At 40.4% G+C, this 14,122-nt stretch overlaps 1 protein-coding gene across 3 annotated transcripts in view; it reads right to left on the reverse strand.

Annotated features, from left to right (window-relative positions):
• Positions 1–14,122, reverse strand: part of vldlr (very low density lipoprotein receptor) — a 60,108-nt gene that overhangs the window by 19,897 nt on the left and 26,089 nt on the right. For all 3 annotated transcript variants that reach the window (XM_028600988.1, XM_028600990.1, XM_028600989.1), the window contains exons 5-10: positions 12,091–12,299; positions 7,752–7,914; positions 7,403–7,525; positions 6,572–6,694; positions 3,365–3,484; positions 1,721–1,846 (exon numbers count right to left, since the gene is read on the reverse strand). In XM_028600988.1, coding sequence (XP_028456789.1) covers positions 1,721–1,846; positions 3,365–3,484; positions 6,572–6,694; positions 7,403–7,525; positions 7,752–7,914; positions 12,091–12,299 — 864 coding nt within the window. The remainder of the gene's footprint in view (positions 1–1,720; positions 1,847–3,364; positions 3,485–6,571; positions 6,695–7,402; positions 7,526–7,751; positions 7,915–12,090; positions 12,300–14,122) is intronic.

The raw sequence follows: 14,122 nt of genomic DNA on the forward strand, positions 1-14,122 counted from the left end.
GAGCCTGTTTAAGTATTGAGCTGAAAGACGACCCACCACTATTTAAACTTTACTTCATCTATGACCAGAGCTGTAATTTAATCTTAAAGGTGTGATAGAATGATTATATATGGTATTTCACACTGTTCCTTAAGGTCTCCTAATAAGTATTTAACATTGGTTGGGCTGAAAATGGCCCAGGTGCTATTTTTTTTGACCTTATGCATCCCTGTGTAATGGCTCCATTTGGAACGACCGCTTTTCTTCCAAATATGGTATGCTCATGAATATTTAGATAAACTGTGTGCTGATTGGTTGAGGAACCACTCACACAATACATTAGAGACCACCCACACGTTTCGACACTTTCATTATAACTAGTGCTGTTTCTCTTGCGACAAAAACCCTCCAAAGAATCACAACTCACCTCATAGCTAGTAAGCGCGGGGAGAGGAGAGCCTGTCCTCTGAGGCGCTGCGTTAGATCAACAACTCCCATTCCTAAACACTTTTCTCTGGGCCAGTAGGCTATTCAGTTGTACAATCTGGAACACTGCATTTACGACCGTGGTTAATTTTCAATATCCTTGCAAAACCTCCAAACTTTCTTCTTTTCTAAAGTACACTGCACAGCTCGTGTGTGAGATCATGAGAGCTCCAGCTCAGCGGGTCTGTGAAGGGGGAGAGGCCGACCGGGAAGGCAGCAAACCCGGCCAGCAGCCACCACTTGTCCCGGCAGATTGTGGAGCTCGTGAAGTCCGACATGGTCTTACCAAATTTGCAATTAGCCATCAATTTTTGTGAAACGGCCAATATTTGAGCTTTACATAGTACAAAAAAAAAGACTCAGAAGTGAATTTTGTAATGGAATAGCAGAGATCTGCACGACCTAGATTTAGAAGACTAACTGACCTCAGATCAGTTAGTGGCCTATGTAAATTTTGGGGCATTACAAAGATAGAAGGTAGAGCCAAATGAGGAGGAATTGAGAAGTTGACGTCAACTTTTAGCTTTGTTCAGATTTGCCAGTTTTCAGCAGCAGTTTCAAATTGTGAGATTTGCAGAGGAAAGAGGTGTCAATGGGATTTTGAGGTTCTATTCATGTCCCATTTACCCACCAAACTGTCATTTTTCAACTATGACAAGGTAAAAATCGGTTTTGCATTCTATCACCCCTTTAAACACAAAAATAGACTTTGGGAGCTTGTGAGTCATGTGACAGAGCATTGCCAGATTAGTAAATTAGCACAACAATTCTATGACAACCCATCATTTTCCAAGGCATTTTGGTTAATTGGGTCTTTTGTTCATGACTAGAAAGCTGCATTATACGTACACTCAAATGCCCATTTAGAGAATTCACCCATCTATGCGGCGTAATACAACAGCCAAGGTCAAAATGTTCAGTTCATGTTCAACCACTTTATATTTTATCTGCCCACATAAATGGGTGGACAAAATATTCGAGGCACCTCTCAGTACAACCCGCTACAATGCACCAGCCTTTTATCTCTAAATTCATTCAAGCCAAAACAGCCTGACAGTAGCCTGATGTGGCTCACTGAGTTTTCTTGAGCAGAAATTAAAGTATAAAAGCCTGAGACTAAAGAAAGAAAAAGAAAAAAAAAAAAAAAAAAAAAAAACAGTAAACATTTGGTGTAATAATTCCCCACTGTGCATCATAAAAGATGAGAGCTGTTACATTTCAGCGAGTTGCACTGTATTCCGGGCTGTTGACTCACCGACAGCCTTGCAGACGCCGGTGGTCGGATCCATCTGGTAGCCGTTGTGGCATTCACACTTGTACCCACCCTTCAGGTTGATGCAGATCTGACTGCAGATGCCGGGGTTCACACACTCATTGATGTCTGCACACAGAGAGACCGACGAAAAGAAGAGGGAGGGATGAGGAAGAGAACACAGGGGGAATACAGCTGGTATGTGACATGTTTAATTAATCAAGCCCGCTCAATGCTTCAATTTGGGTAATCAGACATTTGCACACTGCTCTGCTACAAACACAAAAATACAGATTTCTATTTTTTTTTTTAAACAATTACTTTTCCCTGGATTGCTATTGTATGAGATTGTAAACCGATGTGAGCTTGGGATACACAAAGTGAAAATTATACCCAACTATAATTGCTGGTTGAGGTTTTGCCAGAATGCTCTTTAGCCAGATGCCCTCATCACAATCAAATGTAAATCAGGAGTTTAGTAGTTTATACCTGGGAGCAGATTAAGCGCCTACCAGTGGGGTGCATTCCAGATGGGATTATACACATTTCTCAATGTCCAAAGTGGTGCTTGAGGCCAAGATTGGCTCAATAATGAAACCGTGTCGGCTCAGTACCTCCCTAACATAACCAAGACGATTGCTACTTTTAGAAAAAAAATAAACACATCCAATCCCATTACACACTGAACCCTTCAGAGGCCAGAAGTGCACAATAAGAACACGGACCAGCCAGAAGTCAAACATCTCCGAGTCACAACACCAGCCTACAGTATGTCTGACCCAGCCCGTTGGATTAGGGCTTTCTAAGAAAGAAACGCAGTAACCCATCTTCAGTCTCTCTCCAGTCTTGAGGTTTTATTTTCAAACCATCCAGGACAATAACCTGACAAGGACATTGCGATTTGGGATTCATGTTGAGCCCCATGATGTTTAAAGCAGACCGTTCTGTCTGATCTACTTTTCAAACAATTGAGGCTTATGGCTGCCAAGAAACAAAAGTATGTCAGTGAACAACAATAAGTGGTGGGGTTTATTTTGTCTCCTGAAAACAAATGTAATGGAGCCAGAGTCCTAAATATATGGTAATGTTGAAAATGCTGCCAATGTTTAGCTTACACTAAACTGACTAAACTGGGTTCACTGAATCACATGTCTATGATCAAATAGGCTTACAACCTGTATGAAACTAAATGTAACTGGAAAAGACAAAAAAGACAAAAAGCATGAATTTCAAGTGTTTCTTCAGCCACTTCTTTCTACAACAGTCAAGAACCCTTTTGCAATTATGTAAGCACATAATGTAATCTGAAAACTGCTGCCCTGGTTAAAACAAACAATACAACTGATCTCAGCAGGTATTGTGTCTGGAATGGAGTGGAATGGAAATTTCTAAGTGACCCCAAACTTTTGACCGGTAGTGTAAGTCGCACCTGACTATAAGTCGCAGGACCAGCCAAAGTAGGAAAAAAAGTGCAACTTATAGTCCGGAAAATACGGTAATCCGTGTGTATTTACGATTGATGCTATCTTAAACTACAATGCTATTTAAATAAAAAAAAATAATCTGACAATACAATAAAAAAATAAAAATAAACTATTTACCAATGCAAATATTTCGTCAAATGGCTTGAATGTAAAGGTCACCTACCTCCGCAGGTCTTGTGGTCTATGAGCTGAAGTCCCGGCGTGCAGTCACACTCAAAGCCGATCACCATGTCTTTGCAAATGTGAGAGCAGCCGCCGTTGTTCATGAGACACTCGTTTAGATCTGAAGCACATGAAGGAAACAGGGCTTTGTTGAAGCTATAAGAGCACAGTTCAATCTTGCAAGCAAGGCACACAAACTGTAGATTCCAGTCTAAATAGTAATCAGTCTGTATCAGTCTGGATTGAAAATGGCCCTACTGAGGATGTTGTGGTTGAATATGCTTACTTTAACCATGAAATATTATTTTTTTAAATGTACATTTTGTAATGCTAGTTTGTGTGCCTACTAATTTTGACAACGTAGCAGTGAGTTCTTCGATTTCTTTACAAACTTCTACCATTTCTCTTGATGGCCATGTTCTTTGATAAAACCTGGGAAAAACGCACGTTCCCTTGCCTCATTCAACAAAGCAGACAGTGCACCAATACTTCAAACAAGATTATCCAGGTCATTAACAACAGTACATTACACTTGAAAAAAATAAGTTATTTTATCTGTTAAATTGACCATTAACATGATATGCCAATCTTTTTCTATGATTGAAGTGTAGTATAATTCAAACTCCGACTTTAGTATTCAGATTGTGGCAAGCATATTCACTTTTGCCGAGTTCTTTGATCCATGAAAGAGAATTATTTAGGAGGCACTATTCATTTGCTCACGCTGAAATGCAGGACTCATTAAAGCTGCACAAGGCAGGATTTCATACAAAAACCCACATATTATCAGCATAAATCAATGTGCAACAGAGAGGAACATCATGTAGTTTTACCGTGTTTGCCCAAATTAAAATCTTTTAGGTATGGACACTTTCCTGCCCACAGGAAAAGACATCTGAACTTACTGAAAAGCAATTTGTGACGGAGACACCTGTCCAGTGAAATCTAAATGTTGGACCTTCTTTTAAAAATCGCTTTGGTGTGGTTTGTGTAAAGCGTGTAGAGAATCAGATTCTGGGAACTCAAGTTCAAATATTTCTAGTGTCAAACACTTTCATGTTGCTGACATTGAAAGCTGCCAGCTGGGGAAGCACTATGTCTTGATAAAAGTGACATTTGCAAATTACAGAAGACAAACACTGTGGGTTGATCACAGCTCGAACTACAAGATAATTCATATTTACCAAGATTCTAGTGCAAACGTAACATACAAAAATCAAACATGTTGATCAGTCTACATTTGTTCTGCCACGCGGTTGGGAAGGCTGGGGAAATATTTTAATAATCATCTGTCAAGTGTCCTCTAGTGTTTGGCTTTTAAAAAAAAAAACAAGAAAAAAAAAAAAAAAAAAAAAAAAACTTTCCTGTAAAGGCACACCATTCTGCATCTCTTCAGTTGTTCCTCATTAATGTAGGCAGAAGGAAAATATCCTAAATAACTAAAATGTCAAGGCACAATGTTCCTAAACCTATAACCTGACTGACTACAAGACTCCAGGAAGCTGCAGACCGTCCCGACTGTAGGGAAGACCAGCTATGGTTTTGCGTACCCGAGTTGTGTCTGCTGCTCCGATTCTGAGGCTGCAGCTTATCGTTTAAGTGAAAAGTTCGGTCAGATGAACCATCACCTCATTTTTCACAAAAATTGAATGTTCTATAAAAACATCTTTAACATTTACAAAAACAGCTGAAAATACAGCCGTATTCAGAACTACCTACTACATACTACCAACGAACGCTGTATGCAGACAGACTGTCACTGATTGAGAAAATAAATTCTCCATTATGCGTCGGACCATCCAGGTATTTGGTATACAGTAGATTTTGTCTACATGCTGCATTTGGGCCAAAACCACACATATTGCTAATAGGGCTGTAGCGATACACTAATCTCACGATACACGATATTCAGCTCACGATACGATATATATATCATGATATTCAGCAAACGATACGATTCGATATAATTCGATACACTTACATCATTTTCTGAAAGATTTAAAGGGGACAGAGTGATTTTGGTGACATCTTGTGAGTGTTCCATTTACTTGGATTAATTGAACTGAAAACATCAATTACACAATATATGTCTCTGACTGGACAGAGAGTCTACAGCAGGGATCATCTACTATCAACTACATTTTTTTCAGAATTTTTCTAAGCACTCTGGCGGCCGGACTTTCAAATAAAAGAAAACAAAATTAATTTATACCTAATACGCATATTCTTTTTCACTTTCTTACTGAATTAATGCAAATTTTTTTTTACATGTATTAGTGTGAGCAAACTTCTAAAAAACATGGAAACTCCCTAATGATAACTGGCTCTTTAACTAGAAAAAGATCTCAGACTAGGAGGCAGTTCACTGAGGAGTGATGGTTAAAGTCTGATTATGGAAAAATTATTGTAGTATGCAGCATCATGATTGGTGGAAAATGCTTGCAGAAAGAAAGGCCGTTAAACATGTCACTGTCAAAGAGGCTGAAGCAAAAAGTTGAAGTGGAAAAGCCAAAAGCCCAGCTTTAATGATGACTGACTGATAAGCAGGCTATGCACTCCTCATGTATGCCTCATTTGCAATGAAACGATGTTGTTGCAAAATAATACAATCAGCATAATCTACATCATCACTCGAACATAACGATCGCGTCATTCACGTGCATATTAAGTAGCTCCAGATTGTCCGCTCTAGCGGAGAGTTTGGTTTGTTCAGCCAGCAGTGAGGTTTACAAGAATTTGTCAACATTTTCAGATTGCCGGCAACCTAAGATAAACAGTTAGACTACAAACCGACAGCTTTTGTTTTAGCTTGATTTTGTGAATTCATGATTATTCTGCGGGCCAGACTAAAAGCTTTGGGGGAGGGCCAGTTGACGTTGGCTGCTCTACAGCGACACTAGCGGCTGCCTGACCAAAACGCTCTTCCTGCAACGTGAACGGGGGTAAACACGGGGGATTTGAATGGGACTTATGTATCGATACTCGCGGCATAAAAATTGATACTTTCTTTGTGAATTAAAAAAATTGATTTATATCGCAGAATCGATAAAATTAGCTAGTATAGCAGTAGTAATAACTAGTGTATTTATCACAGAACAAAAATCTGTAGAACCTTGAAAATAAAAATTTACAAATGTAGAGTGTTTCTGGCTTTAGACAAGCGTTAAATTAGATTTTTTTGAAGTCTATTTTCTTATTCTCTACTTACTGCATTCCTTGATGGGTTCGTCGCTCCAGTCGGGACAGTCTCGGGCCTTGTTGCACACTTTGCTCATCTCGATACACTCCCCGCTGCGACACTTGAACTTCTCTGGTCCGTTACACTGGGTCACTGTCGAGAGATGCACACAATTTTACACGTCCCGTTTACACATTACACAACATTCTTTATTCCTTACACACAATGCATTCCTTTAAAAATCCAATTACATGAAAAGCTATCATAATCCTTCATTGCATATAGATTTAACTTCTCTTTTACAGTCTCCTGTATGTGTAACTGCCAAGCTAGTGGCTGCCCGCTGCGATCAGTCATATGCTAAACTAGGCACTTTCCTAATCGATCGTCATACTCAATACAAAGACGTGTGTAGTATCGATCTTCTCATCACACTCAACTTTCTTGCAAATAGCCACAATTCCAAATTTGTTCAACTATTCCTTTAAGGTCGACAATCATTAAAGCGTCACAACTTTTCATCTCCATATGAAGAGACTGCAGACCATCTACAGGCTTGAATGTGTGAGAAAATATTGGGTTTTGAGCTTCTATGTATTCTGCTTTGCAACAGTTGAGGCTCTTCTCAGTCCTTCAAGATAGTCTAATAAAAGTAGCTGGCTTTTCAAACCGAATCGTGACAACAATCTCTTTCAGCAGTCTAAAATGAGAATGAGGAACAAATTTGTCACTTCTCAAAGTCAGTTTTATGCTACTGGAGCAAGAACTAATGAAAACAAGACAACCTTGAAAATTCCCTCAGGATAAAAAATAAAATAAATAAAAGTTATTTGTAAAGCTGCAAACACAAAGAGCACATACGGTTTTTGCAGTTGACTTCATCTGATCCATCGGCGCAGTCTCTGATGCCGTTACACTGTCTGCTGCCCAGGATACAGTTTCCATCATCACATTTGAACTGATCCGGAACACACGAGCGTACAGCTACCAAGGACACACAGACCGACACACAAACCTGAGTTACACATGATTTGTGCCAATCACTGGCTCATTCACTTATTGGCAATCTTTAGTATATCCGTGAAAGGACGATAAACCCATTCAAATATAGTTAAAAAATTCCAATCTGCCGTGGTACCAAAAATGAATGCCATTAGGACCTTAAAATGCTACATTTTTTATGCGTTGATGACAGCTGGTCAATACATACGACAGTTGGCTTCGTCGCTGCCGTCCTTGCAGTCTGGGTCTCCGTCACACCTCCACTTCTTGTGAATACACTCTCCTGAGCGACACTGCATCTCACTGGATGAACACTTTGCAGGCGGCGTCGGGTGACGGCCGCAACGAGACGGAGACTCATCGGACTGGTCCTGCAGTGGAAAGAGACGAGGATTTGATCATGCATCGTCTGAAAAACTACAATTGAGAGTTAGCCCCTTTTATATGTATTGGTTTGGATGAAGGTACGGATGCCATTTTCAAATTTTTAAGAAAATATAGTCACGTTATAGAGTTTGCCAGTTTTGCTCTGTGTTTTAGCCAACATTCAGTTGTGAAAGCTTTTCTATTTGCATTTCACTCGCTGCTCTGGGACCAGTTCAACTCAAAAACTAATAGCATTTTTGAACACCATAAGTGTGTGATGTTTAGCTCTGGTATGGCCCTCTGAGTGAAGAGAAATGTGTGGGACAGAACATAAACATACAGATACATAGTAAATCTCATTATTTCCAAAAAGGTGTTTACTTTGATTATACAAGAATCCGAGCTCACGAAGCATGTTTGTTATTTTTATTTTGCCAGGCACAGTGACTTCGAGTCACTGCAATGAGCCTAAAAAGTGTGGGTAGGCGCACTTTATTACCTTCGGCCAGAGCCAGGCTTTGCTAAGCTAACTATCTGCTGGCTGTAGCTACACATTTACCATACAGACCTGAGAGTGGTATGAATCTTCTTTGCTCGCTTTTGGCAAGAAAGCTAATTAGCATATTTCCAAAACAATCAAACTTTCCCTTTGTCAAACTGGCAATTTTCATATTTTTGGATGTTATATCTGTTGGCTATAGCAACATTCTACTCACCATTTCCCTTTAAGACATTTGGGAAACAGACTCCAGCAACAATGACTTTGATTAGGCAAGCTTCCTACAGCTTTACAAAAACTTTAGTTTTACAGCTCTCACACACTTACACACAGAAAGTAGTCCACTGGAGATTCCTATAGCTGTTGTACCAAACTACACAGCAGCTGTAGAGTAATTACGCCCAAGGAGTCTATTTTAAGTATCACATAGTGGCAGCTGTTGAAACTGCGTAGTGTGTATTTTGCCTTTTTATTTTTTGAAAATAGGATATGTGCACATCCTAGCATTTGCGGCTACTTCTCTAGCATACACACAAGCTAAGAAACCACAATCCAGCACGAATGCAATAATCTGACAAGTAAGTCAGCCAACATGTTGACTAGGAAGGGGATCTGCTGTGCTACAGTACCTAACTTCTGGGTTTACTTTTGCTCAAATTAAAGTGTTCAGAGGATTTCTGTTTCTTGTAAAGCTGTAGCATGCAGGCTCTCCTTGCCCTGCTCAAATACATTCTTGCTAGGGCTGGGCGATATATCGATATAAAAAATATATCGATATATTTTTAAATGAGATATGGAATTAGACCATATCGCATATATCGATATAGTTCAAATGTGATCCTTGCTCCCATAGATATATACACAGATGTCGCCTTGAGGTTCTAAACATACGTCAAAACCGCCGCCATCTTGGAACAGGGGTGCGAAGCATTCAGATCAACGCTAAAGATGCCGCACTTTTGTACTGCTTAATTATGTTCGATAGAGGAAATGAAAAGAACAAACAGCAATGAATAACATTTAACAGGTGACAATGTGTTTTATGATTTATGTATGCCGCCTTCGACCAGCAACCTGAGCTCCGGCGGCAGCGGGAGGCGGAGAGCTCCGTGGCCGGCCGCAGCGTCTCTTCCCCCGGGCAAAAACACGGCTTCGCCTCGCTGCTGCGCCGGTCCCCGCTGATCCGGATCGGACCAGCCAAAGACAGAGTGGTGATCGGTAGGATCTTACACGTAGTCCAGGACGACCTGTATGTCGATATCGGCGGAAAGTTCCACTAAGTTTGCCGGCGGCAGGCGGACGGAGAGAAGCTACAGCGGGCAGCAGAGACCGTCTGCGGCTGCAGGATCTGGAGCTCAGTGCCCGTTAAAATTACATGTAACGCATAAATACATACAGAAATAAATAGTGGAGGAATGAGCCTGGACATTTCAGTCTGTTTTAAACTTCACCTTGAAGCAGAAACTCTTAGTTCAGAAGGGTGAAGTTTCCGTTTGGACTCTGGATCTGTGAACCGATCATAATAAATATTCTTTGTATTAACACATTAATTAGTTTCTTTGTTTTGTAGTCGATAGTTCATCTTTTAGTTTACTTAAGTGGAAGCAGTATCAAGTGGAAGAATGGGACTATAAACCTAGGCTTACAGGCATGAGGCATTACATTTTGAACAAAGTAGATTATATTAATATCAAAAGCTTAATTGACCTTTGGAACGAATCACAAATATGGAGCTTTGATTTCAAAAAAGGTACTCCTGTTATACAGTATTTAGGTTTACATTTTATTGTTATTTGAACAGCTGAGCATTTAATCATGAACCAGGTGAAGAAACCGGTTCATTATGTATTTGATTTTGCAACTGTCTCTATGAAACTACTTGTGACATGTCATATTTGATTTTGGCTTTGACTGAACATTTGCTCTCACTTTGCGGAAAAAAATATCGGGATATATATCGTATATCGATATTCAGCCGAAATATATCGGGATATGACTTTTGGTCCATATCGCCCAGCCCTAATTCTTGCTTGACTCAGTTTCCCTAATGCCTACAAGGGAGGTGCTAAGTGGAATGTTATTCTGACCAAATCCAGGTCAACTAATATCAAAATTGTCTTTACGACTATTCAAGGAGTTTACAATACAATATTAGACTCGTCCACAAGAGGGCAAAATTATTTGTTTTTGTATTATGAGAAGAGGTCTCCTGTCAATTCTGCCTGCTAGCAAAGGACAGAAAAAGTGTTTCAGCCCTTGGTTGCATATTGTGGCGCTGAGTGTTTTCCCCTCAGTTGGGCGTGGTTTTTAGAGTATGATGCAATGAGCTCTGGCTCTGATACAACCACGTTGTTTGATCGACAGGTGATCTGGGGGATGTGCAGGGCAGAAATGCCACAGCTTCAGGACTCTGCTCACAGATGTTTATCCTTTTAATTAGAATCAAAACTGGGCAATCAGACAGAATGGGATCAAGAGGAGCAGCAGGACGAGTTTCTCAAACTTTAATCATTTCAGAAGTCAGCGACTCATGCAGGAACAGATTATTGGAGTGTGAGAATGTGTGGGTTCTTGTGTGTGTGTGTGAAGCTCCATAAATGTTAACACTGATGCAGGACTGGCTGGGTGTGCGAGAGAGCAAGAGAGTGAATAACAATGACCTTCCCATTGAACACAGTACTTTATATATTTGTGGATGAAGAGTTAGTATCGGGTTTTTTTCCTTCATTTTGCTGCGAGGCCGTCACAGTGATAACCACACAGCCAATTAGCAAGGAACAGGCAAATTGCCGACTCAGTGAACTTGTTCTGCCATGTGAGGAAACGTGTTAGGAGTGTCAAAGTCAGTGAGAGAGAGAGCGAGCGAGATAGAGCAAGAGGCAGGTCAATAACCGCAGGATGTTGTGAAAATTTAACTTGTAGAACCGGTGTGCATAATGTGTGTGCCCAGGGATATCATACCAGACAGTTTATCATAGTAAGGAAAAAAAAAAAAAAAAAAAAGTCTAAAGAGTGGCAAATCTTTAGACCAGAAAGAGATTGTGAAACTTAACATATTGATTAAAAGGTAATAAATAAACTCTAGAAACTCATTAATCGAAAGACAAGAGAAGAAGCAGGTCGATGGTGAAAAAGTGTAGTACAAAGTAGAGAGGTGGCGGATCGAGACAGGGAATTTAATTCCGTAATTACCAACATTTGGGCAATTTTAACACGTGAGCTAATGAGAATGACGCCAGTCAACACTGGTCACAGGCCAGGGTTTACTGAGGTTTTAATTTGGAGAGGTGCAGTATTTTGAATTGCAGCAATCCATATCTACCATGCATTATACAACAGAGGAGTGGACTCATGCTCCTTTCCACAGCTCCGTGACATCCACTCCCACATCTTGCCATGCCTCTCTAATCAGTGGTTGCAGTCAACCATCCAATCAGGATGGTCAGACTCTCTCTGTCCAAATATGCTGCCATTAATAATTGCATGATTCAAAAGGGCATTCAAAAAGGGCATGACTAGAATTCATAAGGACAATTATCCAGGCCAGGTAAAAATGACTTGCCAAACTCCTGCTAAGTCACGGTCTTCTGATGGTGCAGGAATAAAAATCTCTCCAAATTATGTGTCCACAACTTGTAATCAGAATCCGTGCATATGTGGCATTGTATTGCGTTCATCTTACCTGGCAGTCAACGTCGTCGTCACACACCCAGCTGGCCGGGATGCACGATGAGTTTCCACACTGGAACTCACTGGGGCCGCAGGAAGACGGCGCACACTCCACCTCATCGGAGCTGTCACCACAGTCGTCCTCGCCATTACACACAAAGTTACGGGAGATGCAGCGGCCACTGGCGCACGTGAACTCATTTGGAGCACAGGTGATGTTACCTGGAGGTAGTTGGGGGGGTGGGGGGGGGGGGGGGGGGGGGGGGGGGACAGGAAGCAAATAAAAGCGCTGTGAGGATTAACAGCGCAGTTGCTAAAAGCAACTTGAGTTGTGTGCAACAAGCGTTTTTTCACTAAATTCACATAAGATGACTATAATTTGAATGTCCTTTTTTCTAAAATCGAATTGTTCCAACGGAAAACAAGCTGGCACTTATCAGAGGGTAAAAGCAGAACCCGCACGCACGAATAGAAGAATACAACAGGACGTCGCAGCGATTGCTTTTTTTCATGTATTATTGTGAATCTTTGGTTTAAACTAGCTTTCAAACAAACACCCCCCAAGGGCACCTCAATGCCCCCCCTTAACAAAATATTGCTTCCAACGCCCCCCATCATCTTCTGAACGCCCCCCTGGGGGGGCGGTACCGCCCCCGTTGAGAAACACCGAGCTAACCAGTCCACTCTGGTAAACATAGGTTGCTAAAATAATAATTTGATATGCTTAAAAATATGATTTATTAACAAGCACAAGGTCCAACAAGCCATTTTACAAGATCATTTAAGTCTTGACTATTTCTGGAAATTGCTAATACAGTCAGATAAACAAATATAAAAATAATAATAAATCTAGATAATTCATCCTGTATACAGGTTACAATTTACCCATTTCCAGGACTCAATTCATCCACTATAATTATAAAGTGGGTCACTTTCCAGATGGAAGGCAGGTCATCATGAAACGGAACTTAATACTCATGATTTAGACATTTGAGCTGCATCTACAGCACATGCCTTTAACTGCTGCCGCTCATTGGAGTTTTTTTTTTTTAGATGTCCCCGTGTCCTATACCACTACACATACAGTATTATTTAAGGGGACATAAGGTTGGTATCCCTGTGTGGCAAAAAGTATATGACACCATTATCTAATTAGTAGGGGTGGGAATCACCCCTACTAAGGATACGATATCATCACGATACTTCTGTTACGATATTATTGCGATTTTAAACCTATTGCAATATTCTGCGATATATTGCAATTCATTAACTTTTTTCCAACTTATATTACAAATTATGTCCCAAAAGGAAACTTTGTCAACATCCATTTTATCTAAAAAGTGAGACGTTTGTTCATCTCACTTCAATTGTATTGCTGCAAAAAACGGTTTGTCAAGCAGACAAACTGACCAACACATATATAATAAAAGATTGATACTTGGCATCTGTGTATCAATACAGTGTTGCCACAGAAAATATTGCAATACTATGCTGTATCAATTTCCCCCCCCACCCCTACTAATTAGTGGGTTCAGCCATACTCTTTACTAATACCAATGGATGGATACAGTCAAGTAGACATCCATGCAATCTTCATTGACAAACGTTTGCAGTAGAACGGGTCACATTTAAGCTCAGTAATGTGATGCCATCACAGGATAAAACATTTCAAATAAGTCAGTCAATTTCTTGCCTGACCATTGCTGGTAGTGTAGAAAATGGCCATGTGTTTGCATGGCCTAGCAATGACACACAAGCCTGAGATTACAATGCACAATTCCAAGAATAAATAATGCAAAGCACACTTCAGTTGGATGGTCAAGTATTGGAAACGTTTTCACCATTTGACAATCTGAGGAAGGAATTGGGTTTGGCAGATGCCAGGACAACAACACCTGCCTAAAGAGCCAACTGTAAATAATGGGAGGAAAAATAATGCTCTGGAACTATGGAGCTCAAACTAATGGAAAAACTGCTCCAATTAAGGGAAATCAAATGCAACAGCACGCAATTACATAGACAAAAATGCACTTCTAACTTCGTGG

Source organism: Perca flavescens, chromosome 16 (genome assembly GCF_004354835.1).
Source record: "Perca flavescens isolate YP-PL-M2 chromosome 16, PFLA_1.0, whole genome shotgun sequence".
NCBI lineage: Eukaryota > Metazoa > Chordata > Actinopteri > Perciformes > Percidae > Perca > Perca flavescens.